The sequence below is a fragment of the Wolffia australiana genome, chromosome 8 (genome assembly GCF_029677425.1).
Source record: "Wolffia australiana isolate 7733 chromosome 8, ASM2967742v1".
Classification (NCBI taxonomy): domain Eukaryota; kingdom Viridiplantae; phylum Streptophyta; class Magnoliopsida; order Alismatales; family Araceae; genus Wolffia; species Wolffia australiana.
This window is the reverse complement of record NC_135842.1, coordinates 9,978,579-10,005,436: the sequence shown is the minus strand read 5'-3', so window position 1 is coordinate 10,005,436 and position 26,858 is coordinate 9,978,579. Positions and strand designations below refer to the sequence as shown.

At 38.9% G+C, this 26,858-nt stretch overlaps 3 protein-coding genes across 8 annotated transcripts in view; 2 read left to right on the top strand and 1 right to left on the bottom strand.

Annotated features, from left to right (window-relative positions):
- Positions 1–6,656, top strand: part of LOC144706732 (folylpolyglutamate synthase-like) — a 33,077-nt gene extending 26,421 nt beyond the window's left edge. For 2 of the 4 annotated variants that reach the window (XM_078579738.1, XM_078579737.1), the window contains 5 exons: positions 1,426–1,737; positions 1,819–1,879; positions 5,038–5,190; positions 5,344–5,537; positions 6,459–6,656. In XM_078579738.1, coding sequence (XP_078435864.1) covers positions 1,426–1,737; positions 1,819–1,879; positions 5,038–5,190; positions 5,344–5,537; positions 6,459–6,518 — 780 coding nt within the window. In that variant the 3' untranslated portion in view covers positions 6,519–6,656. Of the gene's footprint in view, positions 1–1,425; positions 1,738–1,818; positions 1,880–5,037; positions 5,191–5,343; positions 5,538–6,458 lie in introns of those variants that run through there. The other 2 variants (XM_078579739.1, XM_078579740.1) reach the window with 2 other exon arrangements.
- A 1,657-nt stretch (positions 6,657–8,313) lies between these two features.
- On the bottom strand, positions 8,314–12,121 carry UBP24 (ubiquitin-specific protease 24). 2 transcript variants are annotated; one of them, XM_078579861.1, is made up of 8 exons: positions 11,978–12,115; positions 11,745–11,906; positions 10,829–11,359; positions 10,554–10,750; positions 9,902–10,152; positions 9,675–9,817; positions 9,412–9,588; positions 8,314–8,602 (listed from the first exon to the last, which is right to left on the bottom strand). In XM_078579861.1, the coding sequence occupies exons 2-8, from the start codon at positions 11,760–11,762 to the stop codon at positions 8,411–8,413; spliced, it is 1,509 nt and encodes a 502-aa protein (XP_078435987.1). In that variant the 5' UTR covers positions 11,763–11,906; positions 11,978–12,115; the 3' UTR covers positions 8,314–8,410. The 2 variants fall into 2 exon arrangements, with proteins under 2 accessions (XP_078435987.1, XP_078435985.1); XM_078579859.1 differs by lacking the exon at positions 11,745–11,906 and having other exon boundaries at positions 11,978–12,121.
- A 2,228-nt stretch (positions 12,122–14,349) lies between these two features.
- On the top strand, positions 14,350–16,340 carry LOC144706925 (uncharacterized). Of its 2 annotated transcripts, XM_078580016.1 has the most exons (3): positions 14,350–14,624; positions 15,153–15,828; positions 15,898–16,340. In XM_078580016.1, exons 1-2 carry the CDS (start codon positions 14,414–14,416, stop codon positions 15,794–15,796), a joined length of 855 nt encoding a protein of 284 aa, XP_078436142.1. In that variant the 5' UTR covers positions 14,350–14,413; the 3' UTR covers positions 15,797–15,828; positions 15,898–16,340. The 2 variants fall into 2 exon arrangements, with proteins under 2 accessions (XP_078436142.1, XP_078436141.1); XM_078580015.1 differs by having other exon boundaries at positions 15,153–16,006.
- Positions 16,341–26,858: the final 10,518 nt, after the last annotated feature.

The following is a 26,858-nucleotide window of genomic DNA, read 5'->3' as shown; positions in this document are numbered from 1 at the left end:
ACCGATCTTCTTCATCCTGTTCTTCCTTACCTTTTGCATCCTCTCGAGGCATTATTAATTATTTCATGTGATTTGAAGACATATCAAATCTGGAACTTGTCTTGGAGCTATTATACTGAATTCCATGTTTCTTTTCCAATTCACATTTAGTAGTGGCACACATCGTCTGCTGTAAATGGGTGTTTCATGCAAATAAAGTGGGCATATTTACTCAGCCTATCCACAACAACCGGTGTACAGCTGATCTTGTGATAGAGGTATACCTTCCATAGAAATCTTAGATATATCTTTACATATGCTTTCTGAAATGGGTAGAGGGGGGGACAATGATGATACCTTATGAGTTTGACATCTGTGGCAAGCATCCACATACCTCTTGACACAGGTTTTCATCTTTTCCCTGTACAGATCCAATGGAATTCTTTTATAAGTTCATAAATTCCCAGTGCGTCCCCCAATGCCTGGAGAGTGATGCTCATTCAGTATTTCTGGCATTAAACTTGAATTGGTGATTAATACTAGTCTCCCTTCACTATTGTATGTGAAAGTGGGATAGTTTGATGATGATACAAAAAACAATATCATTCTTCACCTTTTTCCTTTACCCTTGCAGGATCAGCAGTTGGTATTCTAGTTGCATTAAAAAAAAGCAGTTGGTATTCTAGAGGTAGATAGCATCTGCAATTTACCCATCCAAAGGGGCATCTGGGAGAGCATCTGCCACTGCATAGCCTTTCCCCAATTTGTACACAATCGAGAAATAAAACCTACTAGTTTGCGGGTCCACTTGGCATACGGTTCCTGAAATTGCTTCTGTGATTTAAACTTGAGGCTAAACTGGCAAGTACACATAATACACAAGACAATGAATCAGGTAGTGAGTCCATTTCAGTTCCCTATAGTATGCAGGCTTTAGTTGACTTCTCTTCAATGCTTGACTGAAATATGTAATGCATCTCCCCCTTTGTGAGATTACTGAACTCACTTCCACCCCAGAAACATCATTCTCCACGACAAAAGGTGATTGGAAGTCCGGTAAAGCTAACACTAGGATGCTGACCATGGCCATCTTCAGTGTTTCAAATGTACCTTGAGCTAAATAGTCCAAAAAACTAAATTCCTCTTTAATTAGGCTGATTGGAAATTCTGTAATCGATGAATAGTAAAAGGCCACCATAATTTTTCCGGACGAACAACACTGGGATGGAGAATGGTATATTATACTTTTCACAGCGGTGGGATTCGGAACACAGGAAAATCTAACTCTCTTCTTGTCAAGGCTTATTTATTTATTGGATCGAGTAATTTGAAGTCATTACAAGCAATTGACAAATAATAAATTTTTGCAAATTAGATTTATTTATGAATGGTATATTATCCTTTTAATTTTCTGTGGGTTCACATGGTACTTTAAATTTTATTCAGGAAAAACCATATCCAGTGTTGCCTCAAGGATTTGTAAAAGGCCTGTCAACTGCAACTTTGCCAGGGAGGGCCCACATTGTGAAGGACAAAGTGAGAAGTTTTGGTAACCCTTGGGCAGATGAGCGGTCATGCGGTGATTTGATTTTCTACTTAGATGGAGCTCATACTCCTGAAAGCATGGAAGTCTGTGTGGGTTGGTTTTCCGGTGCTGCAATGGATAATCCTCCTATTTATAACCCTCACCAGATTGACAAGAAAAATGGCAAACATGACCCACAATCAGATTCTAGGAGCCCAAAAACTTCAAAGCTGGTTTGTCACATTTTATGCACAGAAGTGTGACCTCTAAGTGTCATTTGTGAAATAAATAGCTTGGGCTGAAATTGTATGCAGGTCCTTCTGTTTAATTGCATGGAAACAAGAGATCCTCTGCTTTTGCTACCAAAGCTTACAAGTAAATGCCCTTATATCTTTATTAAATATAGTCAAAATTTTCATTTATCTAATGTCATTTTCATCTACTAGCAGGATTGATATTTGAATAGCATCCATCAAATTAATAATTTTGGTACAAAGATTCCTCTCAATTGGAATGTTTGATCACAGATTTTATATAATACATTTCAATGTTGTAGTGATCAAGCGTCTTTCATTTAATATATTCCATAACATGGAGTTCATATTAAATGTCATCATAAGCTTTTATCGTTGATTTAAGTCCTTTTAACTGATCCTTTAGGACATGGCAATGAACCTCCTTGGGAACCAAAGGAAGGGGAGCGAGGCATGATCTTGAGAAAGATTAAAAAAGGGCTACTTTTTTCATTGAACACAAGAATAGACACAGGTGATACTGGCTTGTGTCACACATCGCCCAATACACAGCTTACAACAGCAATACTGCATCAAAATAAGTGTAGAACATGAGGATCATATGCTAGGTTACAAAACCTCCCCTCGAGCTGAGGGGTGGAAATTCTCCATTCCCAGACTGTAAACAATAACCTTGTGATGCTTGCTGGACAGCAAATTGGTGAAGAGATCGAGAAACAATTGGTTGTGGAAATGTAGGCAATCTCATGCATCTCAGCTTCCAGCTTCTCCTTGATAAATTTGTGATAAATCTCCACATGCTTTGTCCTGTCATGTTGGACAGGATCATGAGCGAGGTTGATAGCTGCTATGTTATCACATAGCAGCCTTATAGGTTGAGCTAGGGATAGTACCAATGCCTCAAGAAGTCCATCGATCGAAAGACCTTTGCAGATGCCCTGAGCAAGGGCAGAATTTGGCATCAGTGCTGGAGTGACGACCACCTGCTGCGCCAGGTGACTGGATCACATATGAGGGTGCAAAAACCAGAAGTGGACTTTGAATCAACCTGCAATCCAGCAGCATTAGACTCAATAAAATCTTAACAGACTTACTTCGATGGAAGTGCAGTCCAGTGAAATGGTTCCTTTCAGGTAGCATAAGATACAGTGGGCTGCCTGCAGATGAGAGACTAAGGCAATACATAAATTGACTAAGTACATTCACATTGTAAGATATATCTGGTCTCGTATGAGCCATAAAGATATGTTCACCTTTAAATTTTTTATTGGCTAAGTGGTCAGTATCAGGTTCCTCATTTGCTTGTGATAGAAACGTACTAGTTTCTATTATGAGAACGAAGACAATAGAGAGAGAGAGAGTATTCTATGATAGTCTAACGTACACTAACATAGGTCTTCCATATTTTTGGCTGCCTTCCTAAATGAAGGGCTTCTTTACATAAAGGGAAAATTACCAAAATGCCTTTAATGGGCGTACAACGTCTGATGGGGTAAAGTATCATATCAGTTTGTTTAAGTTAAAGGTTGAATTTCATTGGCGTCTGAAGAGGATGACAGTAAATATCCCTGTCTCATTCAGTTGGTCTTAAATGTATTTATGTTGGGATTAGAAAATCCCTGTGGAAGAATGGATGACTTCAATGCCTATGTTATAGTTAATGAGGTCTAGGCTCTGAATTTCATATTGTACATTAAGTTTCTGACCCAGATTACTTATACCGAGGGAATTATCCGGATGCAGGTGGGGCAGGTGAAGCTCGCTGAGACTATTTCCATTCTCATGTCTGACCTTGTCCATGGATACAAGAATATGTGACTCACTGGGAGATACGCTTCTTGTAGTCTAGGCCCCAATAAAAAGGCTGTATGAACAAGACAAAGAGCGTCCACACCTGATCCAGTTGTAGCAAAAAAATTATAGACTGATCCCCGTAAGTCTTCTGTGGTGAGTTCCAAGCATCATTCATTGGAAGGCTTCACTTCGAGCTGCTCTTATGTACCATTAATGAACAAGGGCTGCACAGTTTACTGTGTTGCCAAGAAGCTCACAATTGTCATTGACTTCCCCAGAATCATTGAGACTCTGGTATTCCAACAAGGCACCTCCTAGAGATAATTGAAGGAAAGTTCTTGAGAAATAATAAAAATGGGTACCACTTTCATTAAACATAAGGGTAGATGTCCAGGTGATATTGGTCGTGCCAAACTGATAGCGTCACAGAATCAAACAGGTCAATTTTACTTGTACAACTTTCTTGGAAGAAATCCAATATTAAATCCATACCACTTCCAGTAGAGTTCTTGACACCGGGGCATAAAACAAGAGAGGAGCACTTGAGAGAGGAAACAGGAAATGAGATAAAGAAGATTGAGAAGGATCTGATGATCTGCCTCTGCACGCAGGCCTTTCCCGATCTCCAACCTCTGCCTTGTCGCCCAAGTGGGAACTGACCATTCTTGATAAAGAATGTTTAGTCTGTCTCCCGGCTGGCTTTTATTTATAGGATTCCATGCCTCTTTCTTTACTTGCCACGCACTCTGGCTTGGCTCTCCCCATTTATTGGCTTGCCTCTGGTACATTCTTGAAAAAAACATATCAAACACAATTGGCCCAAGACACATCTTGGAACGGTCATATTGCATCACACTATGGTAGCACATTAGGGTAACACGCTACCTGCTAAAAGAAAATTATGCTAATAATCTATTTCATCTATTACATGCTATGAAATTTTTTACCGACATTCCTCTCGTTTGTTCATATGTTTTAGATCTTCCAGAGCATTGATTTCATTTTAAACGTCCTGATGAGCAATTATCGTTACTATGAGTCCTGTTAACTCACCCGTTCGAAAGCTACACTAAGAGTTTACTGAGCAACATCCTACCTATTTGGCTTACTTTTTTCAATAAGTTGTCCCTTATAAACCTTATAAACCTTACTTAAACCTCAGATCATTTCAGTTGGTGTAGCTATGTATTCTTTCTTCACACAACTCTTCTCTCTGTTAGGATTTTTTTTGGTGCTCCATGAACAACATTTACTTAAACATATCATCTTCATGCCTGTCATTTAATTGGAAGCTGAGAGGTTGTTTTATAATTATCTATTTTTTTCCTCTCTATTGTCTTTGAAAAAATATAATTTCCCATTACATCAATAGCTAAAAGTACTGTTCCTAAGAAGTAGATAATTGGTATCATGAAAAATTACTTGAATCAAGCCTCCTATGTTTGATGAGTAATCTGCATCTTATTATGGATTCAATTCTCTAAGGGCTGAGCTTTTCTGTTGCGCTGTTCGTCCCAAGCATGTCATGCTATCATTTGGTCACATCAGCCTCATCATCTGTACGAACAGACCATCCTGTGGATACTTCATGGCAGTCGCATCTCCAGGCAACCTGGGAAGGGTTGATTTCTGGAAAAGGTAACTAGGTTATAATATCAAATTTAATTTCACATGATATTAACCAAACTAAATATTTAGATTGTCATTGATTAAGACATATCTATTTTTCATCCGCAGAGAAATATGCCATGTGGTAATTTACTCATGACTTTTCTTCCATGTTTTTTCCAGATAACATTGTTGCAAATGAGAGAGCATCAGAAAATCCAGAAAATCTTCTACTTAACCGATTAATTCATGATTATTCACCAAATAATCCTGCAAGTAAACAGACTCGTTGCTGTGCTGCTGTCATGCCTTCTCTGCCGAATGCTTTGAGCTGGTTAAGAGACTGTGTCAAAGACAATCCAAATCTCCGTCTACAGGTAAAATATTTGAAGACAGATGTGAAATGAATTTCTCTGAAGATTTTTATTTTCATCATTGTTCTTTTATTTTTTCAAGAGATCTAGTATCTGCGTCGGTGGGGCCAGTAGATAGAAGAGTAGCAGAAGAGTAAACCAGTAGATAATTTCATTTAAATTGTTGGCTGAGTTATAAATTTTTTATGTTCCCCTTATTTAATCCTATAAGTCTGTATATTACACCTACATCCTTATTCGTTCTTTTTCGACCATTGTATCTTCTAACGGGTTTCACTAACTGCCTTTCCTGTATAAAACTAGGGTTTTTGCCCGTCAGAGGTAGTGAAGTTTTTTCCTCGTTCTTTCTCATTCTCCTACATAAATGATACTGATTTGGATATGGCCCATAAGATATTACTTGTAAGGTACAAACATATCTAGAAGGAATACCAGAATTGGTAATTTATCATGGTAATGTTCTGAAGATCAGGAATGGTCACTAATAAGTAATTGTATTGGAGAGAAATTTTTATGCTGACTTCAGTATCAAACCCTATATTGACATTCAAGAATCAAAGAAAGCCGTTTTAAAAAGTGGACAAGTTGCAGAAACTTCCTTTATTGTGTGAATTTTTTACTCAATTTCTTATATTCTCAATGTTACAGTCAGAACCCTCAACATTAAGGTATGTCTGATCCTGTCCCAAGCCCGCTAATGGGGGACGGGATGCACACCGTCTATCGTGGGACGAGAGTCCAGGTTTTAAGAGGGAACATATCTAGGTCAGGATGCAAACCCTGGAAGCCATATCCCAAACTGGGGCGTGGAGAACTCTACTTAGTTCTGGAGAGAAATTTTAATTAGTTGGAATTTCATGTACGGTTACATTTTTTTCTCAGATTTATGGAGCATTATACTGATTTAATATCCTCTTCGTGCAGGTGCTCGTGACTGGATCTCTACATTTAGTCGGAGATCTCCTCAAGCTCCTGAGAAAGTGAATCCAAGCAAAGAATGTCGTCGCATCGAATTAAAAGATGATTGCATAATTTCATTTTTTATAATTTTTTGGAGCAGACCTCACATTGACTGTTTAAAATCAACTGAGTTCCGCATAGTAAGTTATGACTATTTTATCACTGTTTATCTTAATTTGACAAGGCAGATTGTCTTGAGAGTGTCTATATCATGGGTAGATTATTATTCATGTATAGGGATCAGGATTGGATCTGGATCGATTAAGCATTCGATTGATCAAATCCAAACCTCGATAATTTGGGTCACAAAATTGATCCAGACATGATCGAACCCATTTGATCGGATCATGTTAAATGATCTGGGCCAATGTTTGGATCGAATGACTCAAACCAATTTGATTCGAACGGTCCCAGTCAGATCGGATCTGATCAAATTGTTCAAATTAATTAAAAAATAATTATGTATAATCAATGAAATAAGAGAAAGAGAGAGCCAGAGAGAGAACGAGGGGAAGAACATGGAGTGTTTGTGAGAAAGAGAGGCAGTGAGAGAAATAGAGACCCAGAGAGAGAGAGCAAGCAAGAGAGAGAGAGAACAAGCAAGAGAGGAAGAATGAGCGAGAGACGGTGAGAGAGAGAACTAATGAGAGAGAGGGAGAATGGGAGATTCAGTTTTTTCAGACTTTGTTTTTTGAACGAACAGTTAAAATACCTTTTGGTCAATTTCAATTACTGAGTTCTGATAGATTGAAGCTCTTGATGTATCTTGAACAGTCCCATTGTTTGAGAAATGGATCAGTTTAATTTTTTGAAGAGAATTTAGATATCAAATTCGCTCATTCTTAGAAATGGATCCAGTCAAATACAAACGATTCAATTCAAACCCCGATCCCTATTTAATCATGAACTAAACTTATTGATGTGTTTATGACTGTGCTTGCCAAAATTTTAAATGTTCGTTCCTCACCCAAAATTTCTAGTGTTAGATTAATTTAATTAATACAATTAGATATGACAGATAGAATTTCTATATGCGAGATGAATAATCTAATGGTGGGTCAACTTCTATATATTTCAAAGGTCGATTAGTAATCATGAATAATCTAATGGTGGATATCATTTTTGTGGCCATCACTAATAATCTTTTTTTCTTCAAAATTTTGTGGCATCATATGAATATAATCTAGCTTAAAAATAGGTAATCCCAGAAAAAATACTGCATAAATTCATAAATAATCGCCCTTTTTTTCTGGCCACTCCACGTCTGAAACGGGTTGACAGACAATGTCGTATTCATCATCACATCATCCATGAACTTGATCATCATCATACACATTCAACTTGAACAAATGATGACTACAATGGCAATGATGAAGATGATTCTCGGTAAAAGTTGTCGAATTCAAAAAGCGACAATTGATCATCGTTATCCCTAATGATCATGACATCAACTCTTGGAAACCAGATGACAATGACCAGCATGATATGTCATCACTATCACCCACCAGTACTCTTATACAGACAGATAATAATACAGGCGTCGTCATCGTCATCATCATCATCATCATCATCATCATCGCCCCTAGTCTGAACAAATGACGATGATAATTTACCACCCTTAGAAACCATCTAGATGACAAACAATTCATCGTCGCCGTCATCTTCGTCATCGTCAACATTAATGCCAAACCCAAAACTCACACGCTTGCAACAACGACAACCGTAGCGCCTTCACCAATGTCTACAAAGACGTTGCTGTTAATGATGAGCTAAGTATGTAGACTGCAAGTAGACGAAATGCTCCAGACGAATGCCGGAATGGACAATGGGCAGGACTTTAGACATAATTTATCAACCAGCATCAATCAGACTATCATCATATAAAGGAGGGGATGAGAGAAAAAGGACAGTGGAATCTACAAAAGCTGTTTGTAGAAGAGAATGTATGCCTGGTCATGAAGAACTTTGGGCAAGTCTATGCAGGTGACTGAATCATCATCATATCTCAGCCATCTTCCATTAGCGCACTTGGCATCTGCAGTGTAGTGCCCTCTTGAAGGCTCTCTTCCATGGTGGGTTATGGTTGCCACCAGCTCATACTTTCTCCCCTGTATTTATTCAAAGAAATTTTATTTTCTTTCCTTTTTAAGAAAATGAAGAAAAGATCGAACGCGCAAATGCTAAAAATGATCCGGAGAATTTGAAATTCTGTTTTCAGGTCATACTTCTGACCCAGGAGGTATGTGTAGAAACATGAGTTTGATCATGAAGAAAATATCAAAAGGTCGAATTTGCAAATGACTAAAATCAAGGGAGGAATTTGAAATTCTGCTTTTATGTTGGGTTGAGATGGCCACCAGTTCATACTTTATAGATGTAGAAATATGAGCATGATATTTATAGATGACTTTCACAAGCTGATTCTGAGTCATTTATAGGTTTCAAAAGAAAGGCACAGAATTTTCTACTATGGGTAAGAGTCAATGAAGTATTATTAAATGGGAAAAAATGATATCATCGAACAGGATAACAATTGACAATCGATCAAGTAGAAAAAACTGAGGTCGACTATGAATGACTAAAACAAAAGTGAGATTTCTAGTTTCTGATTGTACGCATAACTTGGTATGAAATGGAGGAATGAATGAAAAAAGGAGGAATGCATAAAAGGGTGGCTGAAAATTACAAGATTGATAGAGTTTCAACAAACTGAAGAACAAACATGGTAAAAGAACTTACAAAAACGAGAAGAAATATCTGAGACTAGAAGAACTGTAAGTTTTGATTGATTATAATCAATCTTGTAATCTTCGTTGCACAAAATTCTTAGCTCTATTTGCAGACAATTTTTGGTTAAATTTTTTTTTTTGTATTTTATAGAATATAAAAGAATAACTAGAGGAAAGAAGAGACAAACCCCAGTTGAGGGCGAAACAAACAGCTCGCGGTGGAGGGCAAGTTCAGGGAAGAAGTGGACAGGCTTGTGCAGCTTGGTACTTCCTCTGCTTCCGTAGCTAAACCTCATCAGATGCAATATCAATATCTTAGGAAGCGTCTGTATCTTCACCGATTTCCTAGCACTGACCTCACCCGCCTGCATAACTTTGAAAATTAGAGACAGAAAATAGATAAATATTCCCCACATAAAAGGGTTAATTGGGTTTTAACGAAAGACCAGACCTTCCCACTCAATGTTCTGTAGCCTTCTAATGTTTCTGGAGCTGAGAAGAGGCGAAGTGCATCTTCAATGGTGCGAACATTGTCAGAGAAGATATCAAGGTGGAGTAAGAGGAAGGGCTGTACTGTGGCTGATGCCTTATTTCCTAAAACAGAAAAGCCACAGCATAATTAAACTAAATTTTAGTATGCCAGCTATAAAATAGATTAAAATGGACGGAAGATGATACCTCTTGACTTGACGACGCTTCTTGTTTGACCCCCAAAAATATCACTCAATTCTGATGGCAAGAAGCTTTGAGTTCTGGTGACAGCAGACTTGTTCTTGGGGCCAACAGTTTCCCATCCGTCGTCTTCGGCTGATGAAACTAATGAAGACTGAGAAACATCAACAGAATTTGATAAAAGGCCTTTCAGTTTGAGGAGTTCATCGTGCATCTGATCCATCATAAAGCTTAAGAATTCCTGCGCATCTTCTTGCCTGAACAAAGTTTACACATAAAATGACACTCAGAAATTAAGAAGAAGAGCGTAACTAGAGACCAACAGATTTTGACTAAATCACTAAAATCGGCAACCCTGTCACTGACAGTATTCAAAAGACGCTTAAAAGATCAGAGTAGCCTCCAAAGCTGATTTTTTTAGTTTTCATGAGCAGAAAGCACTCTGCAAGAACATTGGGGTTTGAGTTTTTAGATTTTAGGGTTTTAGGATTTAAAATTTACATCGTCCAAGACTCATTATGCATAGTTGAAATGGACTAAAGATTTACTTCAAGAAAAAAATGACGTTTGGACAAGAGGCCGACTTCGTTAAAAGGTAGAATAGTTTGTTACTATGAATGGTTGTAAAAATATTGATAACAATAAGAAGAATCCAAACCTTGGCCTCCCTCCCATACTGATGTTGATGGCCGGGAGGTCTGGGCTAAAATTCTTCAGAATTCTATCGAACATAACAGGATTGAAGGGCGGTGCAGCCCTCAGAGCACTAGCTGCGTGCTTCATAGGACTTGAAACTTCCGGGCAGTCAAAGTACCCAATGAGCTCAACAAATGCTCTGATCGTAGGGTAACCATTCTACAGAAAAAAAATAATAATCTGTAAGTAATCGACAGAGAGAATGATTTAATCTTAAACTTCGCGAAAAATCAGAACCTTTGGAATGTCGTGATGTCGCATGCTTTGAAGGAACTGAACAAATGGCGAGCACGAGAGAAGAGCTTGCAACGTCGCATTGCGAAAACAAAGATTTCCTGAGTTGATTAATCCTCGAGGCTGCAGGTCTTTTGGCTCATAAGTTAAATCACTTACTGAGCCAAGGGCAACTTTGATTTCCTTCTCTGGCTTCCGTTCTGATTCATCTTGCTTTAAAGTTTCTTTGATAATCTCCTTATCCTTGATGGGTTTCTCCAATTGTGTAAGAAAAACGCCATTACCGTTTGAATGTGCACCTAGAACTGTCTCTGAAGATTGCTTCTTCGAGGATTCTCCGTTTTCAAGCACTTTTCCCAGTGGAATTTTGGGTTTCTTTTTCCCAGAATCCAAATTGTTTGATATTTTAACTGATGATACAGCGAAAGAACCGAATTGCAATCCTGTTACTTCTGGGGGTAAGGCAACATTTTTGCCCACTGGCTTTTGGATTAGCTTAATATCATCTTCCGTGAATGATCCAAAGAGAAATACCTGCGTTCAAAGAAAATTCATGAAGGAGAGAGAAAACAAGAAAAGAGAAACAAACAGGATTTTCCCCGCAGAAAATACGGCATTTTTCATCGCCAACTCAACATGCATCGTTCAAGGTAAAAAGAGATTAAACTCACACCCAGACTTCGAAACAAAATAATCGAAATACAAGAAAAAAACAGTTTCACGGAAGAATTTCGGGATATGAAATAAAAAGATTTTTTACTTCCCATGACCGCCTAATTTTGGCAATTATCTGAAAGAAAGCCACGAGCATAAAACGAAATAGAAGCCGAGTCAAACTTTCAAGTATCCAACAACACAAAAGAAACAAAAATAGATTTTTTCAAAGTAGGGTTCCCTAGTAAATTTTAAAAAAACATACCTGGCCTTTCTCACTCATCTTCCCACAGAATCAATCAACCTTGATTCCAATAAAACTTCCGACAAATTCGGATGATGCAGGAGAAGACAAGATATGGCACAGAAACCAGTCGAGACGGCAGAAATCTATCTTTCCGCGGCCAAAAATCCCCGCAAAAACAACCTTGAAAAAGATGATCAATGAATAAGTGCAAACACATCTAAATACGACGAAATCTTTCATCGAATCCTAACCCCGTTGCTCTGATTCAGTTCACCAACGCCGCCACAACAAACAGACATCGCCGCCAATTCCGCAATTTCTGCAGCATTCACCAGGCAACGACAAGAGAGAGAAAGAAGAGAAGGAGAGAGATGAAGAGAGGGAGATATGAAGAAAAAAAGAGAAAGGTTTGAGGAATCTCGTCGTGATTATATAGAAGGGTAGCTGTTCGTGAAAACCCTAAGCAAATCCAATAGTTGTTTTTGGCTCTAATACTTTATAGTATTGTTTTTATACCCCGAAAATTTCGGTCCCGGAAAAATAGCTTTGTTGGGCCTCGTAAATGGGCTCAAAAGCCCATTCCGGGAATTTGCGACGTGGCAAGATACGGTTTATTTTCTTTTGCTTCTAATTTGAATTATCGTTCTCTTGTGGGTTTATTTTTAAGTTTTTCGCCCTCTTTTTTCCCCCAATTTATTGAGAAAAATCCCCCAAGAAAGGTCATGTGGCTTATCTCCTAAACCAAATCTAGGTATTTTTCATTTTTTTAATTATATTATTACAGAGTTTTTGACACTCCTATGGGTTTATTTTTTGTCTATGGATTTTTTTAAAGAACGCTCCTGGAAAGAAAAATAAATTATAATACCCAATGAAGAGGACCCAAAAGCCTATTCTAGACTTTAGGTTAGGGTCCAACATTTTGCCTCCCGACATAGTTCTTACATCCTATAAATAGTACTGTTTACTTCATTTTGCCTTTTAACTCCACTAACTCTCCAGTGGACTTTTTTTTTATACATTTTGTTTCTTAGGTATCAAATTTTCCGAGCTGGTTCATCGCCTGAACCAAATAAATGTATTTTTCATCTTATTTTGCTTTAAATTATACAATTATATAGTTTTTGCTCTCTTATAAGTTTATTTGTCATTATTCATGATGTCTTCTGCCTATCAAGTTATTAGAGAAAAATCCTGGAAATAAAAATATGTAACTTGACCCACTGAAAATGGCATAAAAGTGTATTCTAAGCCTTGAGTTCGAGTCCCATATATTGCTTTGTGGCACACTTTTTACATCTTATAAGTAATATTGTTTATTTAATTTTGCTTTTAACTCCACTTTCTATGGGATTATATTTTTCCTTATTCGGGTAGTTTTTTCATTTCAGACTTTAAGAGAGAACTCCCAAAAGAAGTTTCTCAACCCCATTAAAAAGCCCAAACGCCCATTTCGGGATTGGGGTTCCACATGTTGCCACATAACTCATAGCATAAACTCTATAAATAAATGCTTATTTGAATTATCTCATAATTCTCTTATTTGTTCTAATTATCCTCATTTTTTCTGGTGAAATTTCACTAAAATTTTTTTATTGGACCTAGTGAATTTGGGTATTATATGTTGCAGTTTGGATCATGTATTGCTTTTTTTTAACTCCTTTCTTAAAAAAATTATTCATTTTCTTGGAAAAATTCCTTTGCCCATAAAATTATACATGTGAAATCATTCAATATATTGTGTAATCTATCATTTTTCCTTTTTGCGTATGTGGTGCTATGTTGACAAACTTCATGCATGGTTACCCATCCCGAATCATACCAAGACATGCTTAAGTGTGCAGTTTAAGTGTTGTGTCTAGTTATGTTTAATCACTTTAAATCTGTCATATATTGATTTTAAGTTATTTGTATTTCTTTTTCTGATGAAATTTCGAGAGAAAACTTATGCAAACAATTTTTATTGGACTCACTGAAGTGGATCAGATGCACAAAACGTATGAAATAGAAATACAAGAGCTAGTGAAATATGAATTAGTTAGAAGTGCAAGAGAAATTAACAGAAACATAGCTAAGCCCTCGCGTTTTATAATATTGTTTTTAACTTTGATGAGGATTTATTTTTAGCTCTCTCTAGTTTCTCATATCAAAATTGGGGAGAAACACATAGAAAACAGGTTTATTTGATCCAAAACGCAGCCCTATGATCCTAAGTTTGGCTCAAACACACTGCCAAATTAAAACCCTTACCCAAGTTGAAGGAATAATAAATCAAAATGTAAAACTCTTTCATTGGATTGTAACTCAGTTATTATAGGATAAGCAGAATGTTACAGCAAAGTTTCATTATTTGATCTAGCATTGGAATAAAATACGGAGAAAAATAGGTCTTTACCCGAATTCTCTACTTAAGATTCATAAACCCTCTATATATATATTATTAATTTTGCTTTTAACGCTACAAGTATACAACTTTTAATTGCAACTCTTATTTCTGAATTTTGCTTATTGGACCTTATAAAAGAGCCCAATAGCGTATTTGTTCGGGGCCCACATAGTGCCACGTGGCACAATTCGAAAACCCTATAAATACACTTTCTTCGTTTGAAAAATGCAGGAAGAATTCGCGAAGTTCGCTCTCAGCCGGAGAATTCGTCATCGCCGAAGATCTTCCATCCAATTTGTTCATGATTCAAGATCGATCGATTTGGGCAGAAAGAGAGAGGGCATTTTGGAAATTTTCTTTTGAATTTGTTTGTTTTTTCTGGGTTTTGATTCGTCAGGGAATGTCGTTGGCGATGAATGATTCGAAAGGAGGTGCTGAAGGCCGGTGGAGGAACCCTTCTGGCTCTAGTCGTTTATCTCCCTTCAAGAACCGTAGATCTCACCCGTCTCCAGGTAATCTTCTTGGAGGAAGATCCAGTTTCGCGGGTTTTGGAGGGTTTTTAGTTATTTTTTATCCGATCTTTCGTCCGATATGGACCTTTTTCGGTGTCCCGCCCCCATGTCTTTCCGTTTTAGGCGTGTTCATCGATGAAAAAATCCCTGGGTTTTGGTTTTTCTTCTAAGACTGGTGTTGGATTATGACCCAGATTATTTGATTCGTCCCGGGATGGTTTATTTTCATTAGTTGAAAGAGCTGAGCGTGACGATTATTGTTTAACAGAATTTTATTGTTTAAACAAGAGATTATTAGGTATAAATTTTGGGTAAAATCCTAGTTTTTTCCGTTATTTTATTCCTATTCTGGATCAAACGATGAAACTTTGGTTATAACATTCTGCTTATCCTGTAACAACTGAATTTCAATTCAATGGAGTTTTACATTTTGATCAACAATTTCACATTTTGATTAAAAATTTCATTACCTTTTAATCCGACCTGAATGTACCCATTGAAAATTATACAATTCCTTTTGTTTTTCAGGATCTTGGATTCCAACAGTACCCGCCTGGGAGAAAAGATTCTGCACCACTATCTGTGGCATTCCATGGGAGAAAATACTGGAGACGCAGAGAATGATGGCCTACAATTCTACTGTAGTTGAATGGGATGATTCGGCAGCAAAGGAGGCTTTTGAAAACGCCAAGTCGAGATTCTATGCCAAAATGAACGGTCTCCCCTGTCAGATCTCTTCTCTGGGGCCTGATATCTTCATTGATGAGATCGATTGGAACTCGGAGATTGATCCACAGTTGATTCTAGAGCTCGAGCAGGCGAAGGAACCGCCGGTTAGAAGAGATGGAGGCCAAACATCACATATGTGTGGCATTCTGAGCTCTGATTTCAATAAGCCCATACCCTGTAGTGGCTGGGAAGATGCAGAAGGCCCTGCTGGGAATAACATTGGCATGTCATGGGGAGATAGAGATGAGGATCCTTGGAAAAAAGCTGTCAATGACAGCAAGGACCGGAGTTTCGGTCGAAGATTTGAGAACTCATGGAATTGTGAGGATTCTGCAATCAGGACTTTGGCATGTGGTAAGGAAGATCATGGGCATCAGAACTTGAAGGTTGATGATTCGTATCTCTGGAGGCGGCGTCGCCATTGGAGAGGAGTTCCATTATGAACAAGTTGTTCTGATCTAAGCTTCCCTTTCTGGTGGGGAATCCCTTGTCTATGTACTGGTGGTTTGTTTGTGTGATTTTATGATTGTTTCTTCTCTTGCAGTGATGGAAGACCACGCTAAAGTGTGTAAATGCTGAACCAGGATTTGAATGATGTATGAAGTTAGCCTGATCTTTTATGGATAATATGAATAACAGAGAATTTGGATGTATTGTCAAGCATTCTGATGGTGCACGCCATCAAAAGTCGTCATCGACGTCATCCGCACCGCGCGCCCTCGACGTTGAAGACCGGGTGAAGCTGCTCAAGTTACCCTTTCCGTTTTCTCGTCTCTCTCGTCTCTCTCTCTCTCTCTCGTGTTTTTGTCTCTTTTCTGTTCTCGTCCATCCCGTTTTCATCGTGTCTCGTCGCGCTCCGACGTCTTTCGTCCGTCCGTCGTTTGCCGTCGAGGGGGATGGGCTTCTCTCTAACCCCCCCCCCTTGCCTCTCCCCTTTTTCTCTTCTTATTTCCCCTTTAATTTCCCCCTTTTTATGTTCTTTGTTTTCTTCTATGTTGTAAGGGGGAGCCCATCTTTGGCCTCACGTTTAGAAAATACAAAAAAAAGGAGAGAAAAGGAAGAAAAAGAGAAGGAAAAAAGGAGAGAGAATGGGCGGAACGGAACGTCCCGCACGTGTGCCCGTTCTAGGGCGCTCGTTCGGAGCCCTAGGCGGTTGCCGCCGTGGGCAAGATGCCACGGCGCCGCCTCGCAGCCGCCGTTGGGCCGCCCCAGACCAGCGGGCGCCGCCAAAAGCGGCGCCTACGCCACCAGAGGCGGGCGCCGCTGCCCCAGCCGCGGGCGCCGCCGCGACCAGTGGGTGCTGCCCCTAGCAGCGAGCGCCGCCGCAGCCGCCAGACCAGCCGCAAACACCGGAGCGGTCGCAACTGCCCAAGTTGACCGCAGACGCCGGGCATCGCTGCAGCCATTGGAGCAGCTGCAACCGCTAGGGCGGCTGCAACCATTGGCGCCGGATGCCGCCAATGCGTACGCCGTTGCCCTGCACCGCCACCTCACTGGGTGCCGTCACCAGACTCCTCCCCGCGCCATGCACCCCGCCGATCGTTGCCGACCCGTGACGTCTCGACAAACAATGCCCCCCGGGCACCATTCCTCACCCCCCCCAAGAGGTCGTCGCCCTGAGCGCAGGACATCCTCAACGAGTCTTCCGCCGACCTTTACAAAGGGCTCTAGCGCTACTCCGCCTGTCGAGCCGCCGTGATCTCTCCGTCAACTCTCCGTCCCACCCGCTCCAAATCGCCGATGACCGTTGATGACACTGCACTACGAGCCACCACCGACGAGGTATGCCGTCCTCTCTCGTCGCTCGTTTATTTACCACTTGCAGTATAGTTTTGTCTTGGCTCCACCGCACTCGGGCTATGTAGGTGAGAGAGGAGGAATTGAGAGAACTACGATCAGTTGAGTGTCTTATAGGTACGGACGAGTACGTCCGTTACGTGCAAGCCCTACGGATAGATTCCGTTCGGCCGTAGACGCCTTCGTCGCTCCGACGAGGTTCGAGAGGCCACCGTCGCCGTCACACGGCGACCCGCCCAAGCTTGGAGCTCCATGCCTCCCTCGAGTCGGAGCCTGCACATACGGCATGTAGGACATCCATTCATTGCATTGAAGTTACATCGACCTGTTAGGATTTGATCCGTAGGACGACGACACTGTCGACGTTCGATACCATCATCACTTATCGGCACTGATCCATCATATTTGGTGTCGACCGGATGGCATCCTAGACGACGTCCGACATCACATTCCCTATCTGGGACTGACATGAAAGATGGTTTAAAGTAAAATGGTTTGGGCTGTGGAATAATCAGGCAACAATGAAAGAAGGTTGATGCTTGAACAGGTCTTGTTTTATTTATTTATACTACACATTTGATCATAGTTGATTGAATACCATTATGATATTAATGTGATTGGCCAACTCGAACCCATTCCATTCCTCACATACACACAGTCTTTCTCGTCCCTCACACATATTCTCTCACCCTTCGGATGAATCAAGGGCATGTGTAGTAACAACATAAACAAATTACATCGTTCTTTGGATCGCCTTTAAAAGTAGTGTAATGGCTCCAGTAAGACGAGAGGCTTCATGCATTGCCAGGAGACCTAGATAGCCATGTAATTAGCTAAATCTCGATGCTGGAAGTCCTAATGATGGTTTCCCTCTATGGTGAACAAACCATTTAATCCCCTTAATGCAATAAACCATTATGTGCTATGGTTGACATATGAATGATGATAATGTCCCTACACATGATAAGTGATAAGTTGAAATTCAAATGCTGATTTGATCGATGTGTAATGTCAACTTATACAATAAAACTCTCATCCTTTTGTTTAACTTAAGAGTAATGCAGATGGTGAGTCAGAGATCGAACCACAAGGAAGGGTGTACTTAGATTGACTGCTCGTTTGTGTCTCTATGAGTTGAACGACGGAATTTAATTGTGAAATGAATGCTCAAGTGTGCTATTTGTCACTGAAATCCACTCACATGCATTAAACGATAAACTAATAGCTCTAGTGCTTAACAATTCAAAGTTACCAACTAGTTGTAATTTGTGATCCCACTACAGTCGATAGAAATCGGGGTAGAAGGTCAACATGGTAGGTCGACGTCTTCGAGTTACCTTCTTCCTCAGTGATGCTCCTCAGCTCGATCTTTCTTCATGACTCCACACATTTTGCCCGGAGCTTGGCGAGTTCCAAAACATGAATACAGATTCTGTGGAGGAAGTATTTCACAATGAAAAAGAATGCCTATTTCTCTCCGGCCCCTCGTCGTCTCCCTCTGCAGCTCAGAATGTCAACCCCTTCTTGTTTGCCTCCTCTTTTCTTTTTCCTTTTCCCGCCTCTCTTCCTTCTTCCATGTCGTTGGATATTTCTGCTCACAAGCAGCCGTCGGATCTATTCAGACCAAGCTTAGTCCGAAGATTTTGCCGCGCCCCCCTTTAGTCCAATCTCCCAACATAAGCAAGACAATTTCCCTGCTACATTGTGGTCAGCGGGAAGGATTTAGTCCCATATGGACTAATTCCACATAAGGCCCCTGTATAAAAATCAAATTCAGTAGTAATTATTTGAATAATCGTCTCTGTGCTACCCCCCTTGTCATGCTGTTGTCGGTGTGCGCCTACGTTGACACTTCTGTTTGGAGTGGGCATGCTGCCTACGAACTTACCACTCTGCTCCATTTGCTTGGAAACCCCTTTTTGTTGTAGGAAACAGAAGCATTGTGAAATAAAACACCACCCAACACATTCGGACTTCCAATTATTCTAAAACTCATTAGCTTTCCGTTTTATATTCCTTTTGCGATTGCTAACTTGTCATGACACAATTTCGGTTCATTACAAAACTATATCTATAGATCTTCATGATGCCATCATTTAAATCCAGGCATGATCATTCATGGCTAATTTGGTAGTATGATGAAAATTCCGGATACTTTAAGTAAAAGCAACCTAATTAGCCTATCATATCTGATGATCTATGCCATGTATCATGCGTTTTTTTTATGTTGTCAATAAGTCAATTAGGTCATATATGCACACATCATTTGATCATAATACCTCTCATAATTATCAGTCACACACTTTTAAGGCACAAGTCTCAAGTATGCACCACTATATTTAAAAGTAAGGGTAGAATCCTTAAGGAGCAAGGATTAAACAAGTGAATTTGAAGTCTGGTTTATATTTTTCAAATTTAAAATATTTTTTACGATTGAAATATAATTTAATAAAATAATAATAATAATTATTATTTTACAAAGTTGAGAAAAATATTTATCCAAGATTTAAAGCATAATTTGAAAGATTTACTATTGAATTTTATAAAGATAAATAATGATTAATTCTAAATAACAAAATGCTATCCCTGCTACATGAACAAAATACTATTGCTGATTGTGAGGAAGATGGTGATGGATATAAATGGGCGACCAACAGATTCGGTGACGTATATGGGATGGTGAAAACTTAGGCTCCCCTCAACAATGATAACCTAGGAAATAGGAAAAAAATATGAGCCTGAACCCAACATCAAGTGCCAAATGGGCAGAGTAGTGCTTTGTTTTCTCGAGTCTTGATCAGAATATTGATCTTTTAATAGTTCATTCATGAAAGTCAAGACCATACCCAAATAAGTTTTGAATGAGCAAATCACTTCGTTAATGGTAATTAGAAATGATATCCAAAAATTACTTTTTGCAAGGATGGACTCTACTTATAGGTCTGAGACCATGGATGGATAGAGAAGGTAAAGGTAGAATTGTCATTTAAGTTTCACCATGAAAAATTCCTGGATGGTTAAATATTGCCATCTGAAGTTTAAGCCGTCTAGGCCCTTTATTTTTCTATCTCCTCATGATGGATCACCAGCCTAACGCAGATTCCATGAATTAAAATCTTTATTTAAAATATCATTCAATGATTCCCTGACACAGTATCTCATTTTTTTCAAAAAAATCTATTCATTAGTATGATTTTTAGTCTCTCAGCCATGTGTCCATTCCAATCACATGTAATTTTGAAAAAGAAAAAGGAAGAGAATAACAACATAATTATTATGACATTTCTCATTGGTAAATGTGTCCCCACACATGTACAGGGACAGAATGAGATGCAGGTATACTTTATTTCAAAAGATTCATTTTTTCTATTGGTCGTGCATTTTTAAGGTCAATAGTAACAATAAAGAACATTTTGAAAAGGTATGCTATTATTTTTGGCCTTAATCTGAACAAATTAGATTGCGGCACATGGAGGGGGATATTAAATTTAACAAAATGGCTTTGAAACCCACAAAAATATTTCAGTAAATCCCAAAACATAAACTCAGATTTATACAATGATTCTATTTATGAATTTCAAATCATAAAATTCCATAAGAATTCGAACACTACGAGAAATACAATAAACCCATAGAAGTATTTAAATCTATTACAAATATATTTATAACTGGGAATTTTTTTATTTCTCATTTTAATGTTTTAAAGTTTAGTAAAAATACCAAAAAAATAATGAATTATTTGAAGTACGAAAAAATCATTCTAAAATACTTAAAAATTTGGGAAAATCCTATTTCATTCTAAAATTGTAAGTAAATTATATGAATTGATTATGATTTTAATGAAAATAAACATGTAACAATCATAAATTTTCCATTAGAAATTAATATGTTATTTATAATCATCACACATGAATGTACATTGAACTAGTCCCAATGTGTTCAATATACACCAATCCATGTATGGTCCTCTCCTTATAGGCAGGAAGTCTACCTCATCAGCTTGTAATATCTTGAGCTCTTGTTGTTATTAGACAAGTATATGGTAGCCGCAATACATCCAAATGAGATTATTTATGGCGCACATGACTCTAAGATGTGACATATAATTCTACATCCATATGGCCTGTGAAGATGCTTAGAAATAATCCACGTACACGCCTTCCTTCATAGTTTTTATAACCGTACTCTTCTTGGTACTTGACAGTGAGATAGATCCTTATGCAGCCTTAGTATGGGAAAAGTATAGGAACATGACTTGAATCCACAAGCCTTGCTCTACTTGAAGCATACAAGTCTTGACTCCACAGAACAAGCTTCTCCAACCATTGACTTCACAAGGGGTTGTGCTTGCGTCCACAAGCACACGACCACTCTAAAAAAAAAAACAAATACTCGAAGGGGAGAAATATGATATTAAAAAAAGATATTTCAACAGTCCTGCTTCAAAGGTAAAAGGGGTCTTATATAAGCCACAAAAGGTATAAGATCATCTATAGTAACATAAATCATGAAAATACAACTCAAAACATTGAGAAAAACAACTCTGACATGATAAAACAAAATACAAGGAGCCTAAGAGGCATGAACAGAGATATTCTTCAGTTTTGGGGGCCTATAGAATTTGTTTGAAGATGGTGTGGCTCAAGAAGATTCTGACAAGACAAAACATAATATATGCGCCTCTGACAAGGTGTAGCAAAGTATTCTACAGATTCTCATAGAAGAAAAATCTATTAAAAGATTTTTGGGTCTCTAGGTACTTTTATGCAGATCTTGTAAGCTTCTAGAAGGATATCCTTATTGTGCCACCAGTTGCTAATGGGCGTCAAGAATTGGGCTTCTTGATGACATCAGGTCCCAAGAAAAAAATTAATATATTGATATGTAAGTTCTCATTTCTAAAGCATCCTGCAAAGTTTGAGTTAAGTAATCCCATGACTTATTCTTTTGTATGTAAGCATTAGATCCTTCATTCTATGTAGGTAAAATAGAACCTTCTTGAAAGCTTATCAATGCATGATTTAGCGTCACTATGATATCTTCCAAATTACCTAAGTATGAGACCAAGTTGGTATACCCAATTGCTATAGAATATGGGCTTTACTTAATTCCAAGAATTTGTTATTTGGAACAAGGGCATTCTAGTTTTCTTAGTTGGTCACCCCTAATGATGGGGTACATACTAGGGGAATTGTGTTCCATCTAAAACCTCTGCAAAACATTATATATATGAGATTTTTGTGGTAGTCGTAGAGTCCCTAGGGATCTACCTTAATGTATTTCAACTTCACTAATAAAGTGGGGTTTTCTAGGTCTTCCAGATCAAATGGATGGATATGAAATCTTCTACTATTCTCTAAAAAACTAAAAATTGAAGTTCCAAGAAATAATTTATCAACATCTAGAACCATTAAGATTCAGCTACGCCCACTTTCATTAAGGTATACACATTGATCATAATTATTCCTTGAAATGGAGTAGTAGGGAATTGAAAAAAATTATGTAGCCTTATTTGGAAGCTTGCTTTAACCCATATGCAGATATATTGAACTATAAAACTATATCTTCTTTAAGCTTAAAACCTTACGGTTCCATAATGCATACTTCATCCTTCAACTCAATGTTTAGAGAAGTCATTTACACATTCATCTGATGTAGATATAAATTTAATTGATATAGAAAGTACATCAAAATGAGTCATTCAAATATATTTGAGATAATGTCTCATAATAGTGTTGTAGACTCACTCAAAGTCAATCAACTTCTTTCATTCGGTAAGTTTTTCATTTTTATACTTCGTTTCAATCCAAAAACTTAAGTTTGTTTCATTTTTTGAAACCAATGAACACATTTTGTACAGTTCAGGTATTGTGAAAATGTACTAGGTTTATTTTATCCTTGACTTATATCTTCAGCTAATAAGTATACCACATAATCTAATGGAATTTATGGTCATTACTTCTAGTATACCTTCTTTGGATAACCTCTTGACCTTGATGTAGATCTTCATCTACTCAAGCCTCCTGAAATGGTTTTATTTGAGATTGATCTTCGATCGGCATGCTTAACTTGAGAGTATTATCCGTTTCTACAAAAAATGGTAAGTATGTGAATGTCACTAAAAAAAATGCTTACCCTAGAGGATCTACCAACATCCTGTGTACCATGATGAAATCACATGTCATATTCTACCAATTTATCAAAGACAAAGTCCCTAGAATAATACCTCTAAAATAACCTTCTTATAACAAAATGGCTGGAGCAGACTCATCAATCATAATGGTATGAGTAATAAAATAGAACTTGTAGCCTCTTGATCTCTCTAGATAACCAATGAAAATAACCATTCACTGTCATCAAATCAAGATATATTCTATTTGGGCTCTAAAGCTTGAATTCAGCTGGGAAACCTCAAATATGCATGCTACCTGAGTAAGGTATTTTACTAGTTTGTAACCAATTAGGAGTTTTAACAGATACTCGGTAGTAACCTTATGTACTACACATTTATTTTAAAATCATGCTCAACTCAAAATGGATTGTTATTCCCAATTCTTCACCCCACAATGAGAGAAGTAGAGTCAAGTGACTCATCATAGCCTGATAATTACCAACTTTATGTTGGGCTTGCATGTCATAATTTGTCGAAGAACTAAACCAATTTCCTTCAGAAATGGAGAAAAAGTTTCTGGAATTTGTCATTTATTAGTTTCAGAACATAGTATTGATTCCCCTATCAGATCAACATATTTGGAGGGATTTATTCAGTTATTTTCTACCTCCAATTTAAAATCCTTAAAGGTTATATAGACTTCATATTTTTCGCATATGAGGTACTGTTGGGCCCCTAACTAGGCGGCATTCCCTGCCTAGAGGCCTATGTGCTTATTGGGAGGGTATGTCCGCGTTGTTAGGCTCACGATATTAAAGGACTGAGTCATTATGGGTAGCGATGCCCAAACCTGATCTTTCAGGCCATCGCCCATGTAAGTGGTGATACTCTAGAGACGGTGCGCGTGCCCGTCCATGCCCAAGGCGGGACCGATCAGGTGAAGTCCACGCGTGCTGGGCGTGCGGGCTGACAGGTGTGAGCGCGTGCGCGCCAAGCGCCGCGCGGGAGCGCAAAGCGCTGCGCGCGGGCGCGGGATGCGCAAGCCGGGAGGCGTGCCACGGGTGCAGCACATGCATTGCGTGTGCGGGGCAAGGGATAGGGAGACATCCCGCCAGGAGACTAAGGCATGTGGCGCATTGAGAGCGCCGAGGCAGCATAGAGGGCGTGAAGCGCTCCTGCGGGTAGTGCTGGGCGCACATCGCCCAGCTTGGGGCATCGAATATGGCGGCGTCACACAGACTGAGCGCAAAGGTGTCGACGCAGGTGCTAGTGGCATGTGTGATCATCAAGGCAGGGGTGGCGTGTGTGGTCGCCATGCCTACGGGCGCGTGACGCCCGACCTGGGGCACTTGTGTAGCGGCAGAGCAGGCGCACACGGACGGAGTGGCAGCCTCAAGGCGGCATGGCGATACTACCTTGGCGCAAGGTGCCTCGTCTTGTTCGTTGTATCGCCCCTCATCTTCCCCCATGCAATGGTACAAACGACGATGTAATCTTTTATGATATTAGTGAAATGATCCTATTCCTCGACGGGGCTGCGTCCCACCATCTCCTCTAACCCCTTCTATGCAATCTTAAGCATTTGCAAAACCTTCCGCTACAAGAGATCAAGGCTGCTCAGTGTTTTGCTCCGAGCACTGAGGCCGGCACACGTCAGATTCTAGCTAGAGACCTAGATCAAGATTTGGCCGTGTGAGGTAATGATACATGCATTTGGACTAATCATATTTTTTTAAGAAATTATTTTTGGAAAGTGAAGGACAGCTCAAAAGGTTTGCACACATCAGTCTAAAATTACTTGGCCCTAAATCTAGTAGATTATTACTTGAATCAACACTTTTCTTGAAGTTATTAACTGTCTTAGCCTTTATTCACATTTCCAAAAGTTAGTGTAATCTAAGGATTCTAACTGGTCTTCCTTCACTACTTTTTTATCACTCGCCCTTGATGGAAATATATGTGGCCGGAAAGCCAATCACACATTCCATATTCATTATAGTGCATGTATGATGACTATAATAAGGTCCATGAATACATCAATAGACTTAGTGAATTATAGTGACATCGTAATATGGAGAGCACTAGTTTTAAAGCATGCGGTCTAAATATTGCTATTCGACGGATACAAGAGAAGGACATTGAAGTATCAGGATAGAATACTACTATCTAGTCTCAATCATATGATGAGTATGGCCAGTCCCTTAGCCATTAGTGTGGAGACACTAAGGATAAATGTTGGGTGCTCTTTAGTGGAGAGAGTTCACTGAATTTATCAGTATGAATCACTGAATGTTATTATACTAAACTTTCAATCACGTTGATTCACGTCACGATTGTGTAAGTAGTCCTTATACCTAAGATACGAAGAGGTCTTTTGGATTAACAATTGTGCTTTGACTATGGCCTATAAGAGTCTAATGGGATTCTAAACTATCTTAGGTCAGGTGCATCAAGAAGTTCACGAAGGCAATTGAGTATTCAAGATGGGATCGTCCACCCTTAGTATTAGAGGTGACAGCTCAAGGAAGACGATGTGATGAAGTCTTTGGTCAAGGCAATAAAATATCGGAGAAGAGTTCTCTGATGATTTCTGAATGCAGCAGCACTAACTTGGATGACCAATTAGGGTTTGATTGTTAATCATACCCCAAGTCTTCTTTGGACCTTCAAGTAGATGAGTTACAATTCATATGGTAACCAAGGACGGACATGTTCCATGATTGAGTTGATACACACTTGTTTGTATCTTCTAGAGCACGAGGTGTAGCTTGGCAACCCACGGGTTAGAGACTCAATATATCGATATGGGTCAAAATGATCCAACGTGGATTAATCAATTTGATTAATTCATTTGGAAGGCCAATAAAGATTATTGGGTTGTTGGAGTTGTTAACTAGATTGATAAATGGGCCTAGAAGGTCACACTCAAATGGTCTTTGAACGTCAGAAGATATACTTAACTTTTGGAAATTTTATGAAAAATACCACTTAGTATAAATAGGGGAAGGCCTTGAACGAAACTCACCCAGGCTAGAATTGTTCAGGCTTATTAAGTTTCCTCTACTTCTCCTATGACCTCCACTCCATTCCCAATTGGATCGGGATGATGTAGTGACGACAAGAGGGTAAGCAGAGCTTGTCAAGGCGAAGGAGGAGATTTGACGTGCCATGGACCTTGTGGATATATCTAAGGCTTTACACATGAGGATATCAACTCGCCTCGCTCCAAGATCCAAGAAATCATGGATGTGATCCATCTGGATGTGCCTTGTTTAATGTTTTTGTCGATCCTGTTACTATTCATTTAAGTCTTCAACTGTGGATCGTTTTCAGTTGTTCATCTAAATCAAGGCCTCTAGAACCCATTAACTCTTAAAATATGTGTTAAAATTTCAATGCCATATAATATCAAAATCATGTGAAATTGTTGTCCTCTTATTCGAGATGACAAATAAATTGGTTACTAAATTGAGGTGATAATAAATTTTGAAAATTTTATCTCTTATTGTTGTGATAATAGAATTATTTCCTCTCATAAAAGAGATTCTTGATGAATAAAAAGATACCCTATGGTTGACTTTGACAAGTCTAGTTAC

Bases quoted from the DNA above. Each gene is read 5' to 3' on its own strand.
- UBP24 (XM_078579859.1), bottom strand. From the start codon at position 12,025: ATGTCTGTTTGTTGTGGCGGCGTTGGTGAACTGAATCAGAGCAACGGG. The intron at 9,818-9,901 runs GTATCATCTTCC...TTTCTGTTTTAG, and splicing joins AAGCGTCGTCAAGTCAAGAG to GAAATAAGGCATCAGCCACA. The intron at 8,603-9,411 runs GTTTGTCTCTTC...GAATAAATACAG, and splicing joins TTGTTTCGCCCTCAACTGGG to GGGAGAAAGTATGAGCTGGT.
- LOC144706925 (XM_078580016.1), top strand. From the start codon at position 14,414: ATGATTCAAGATCGATCGATTTGGGCAGAAAGAGAGAGGGCATTTTGG. The intron at 14,625-15,152 runs GTAATCTTCTTG...TTTGTTTTTCAG, and splicing joins TAGATCTCACCCGTCTCCAG to GATCTTGGATTCCAACAGTA.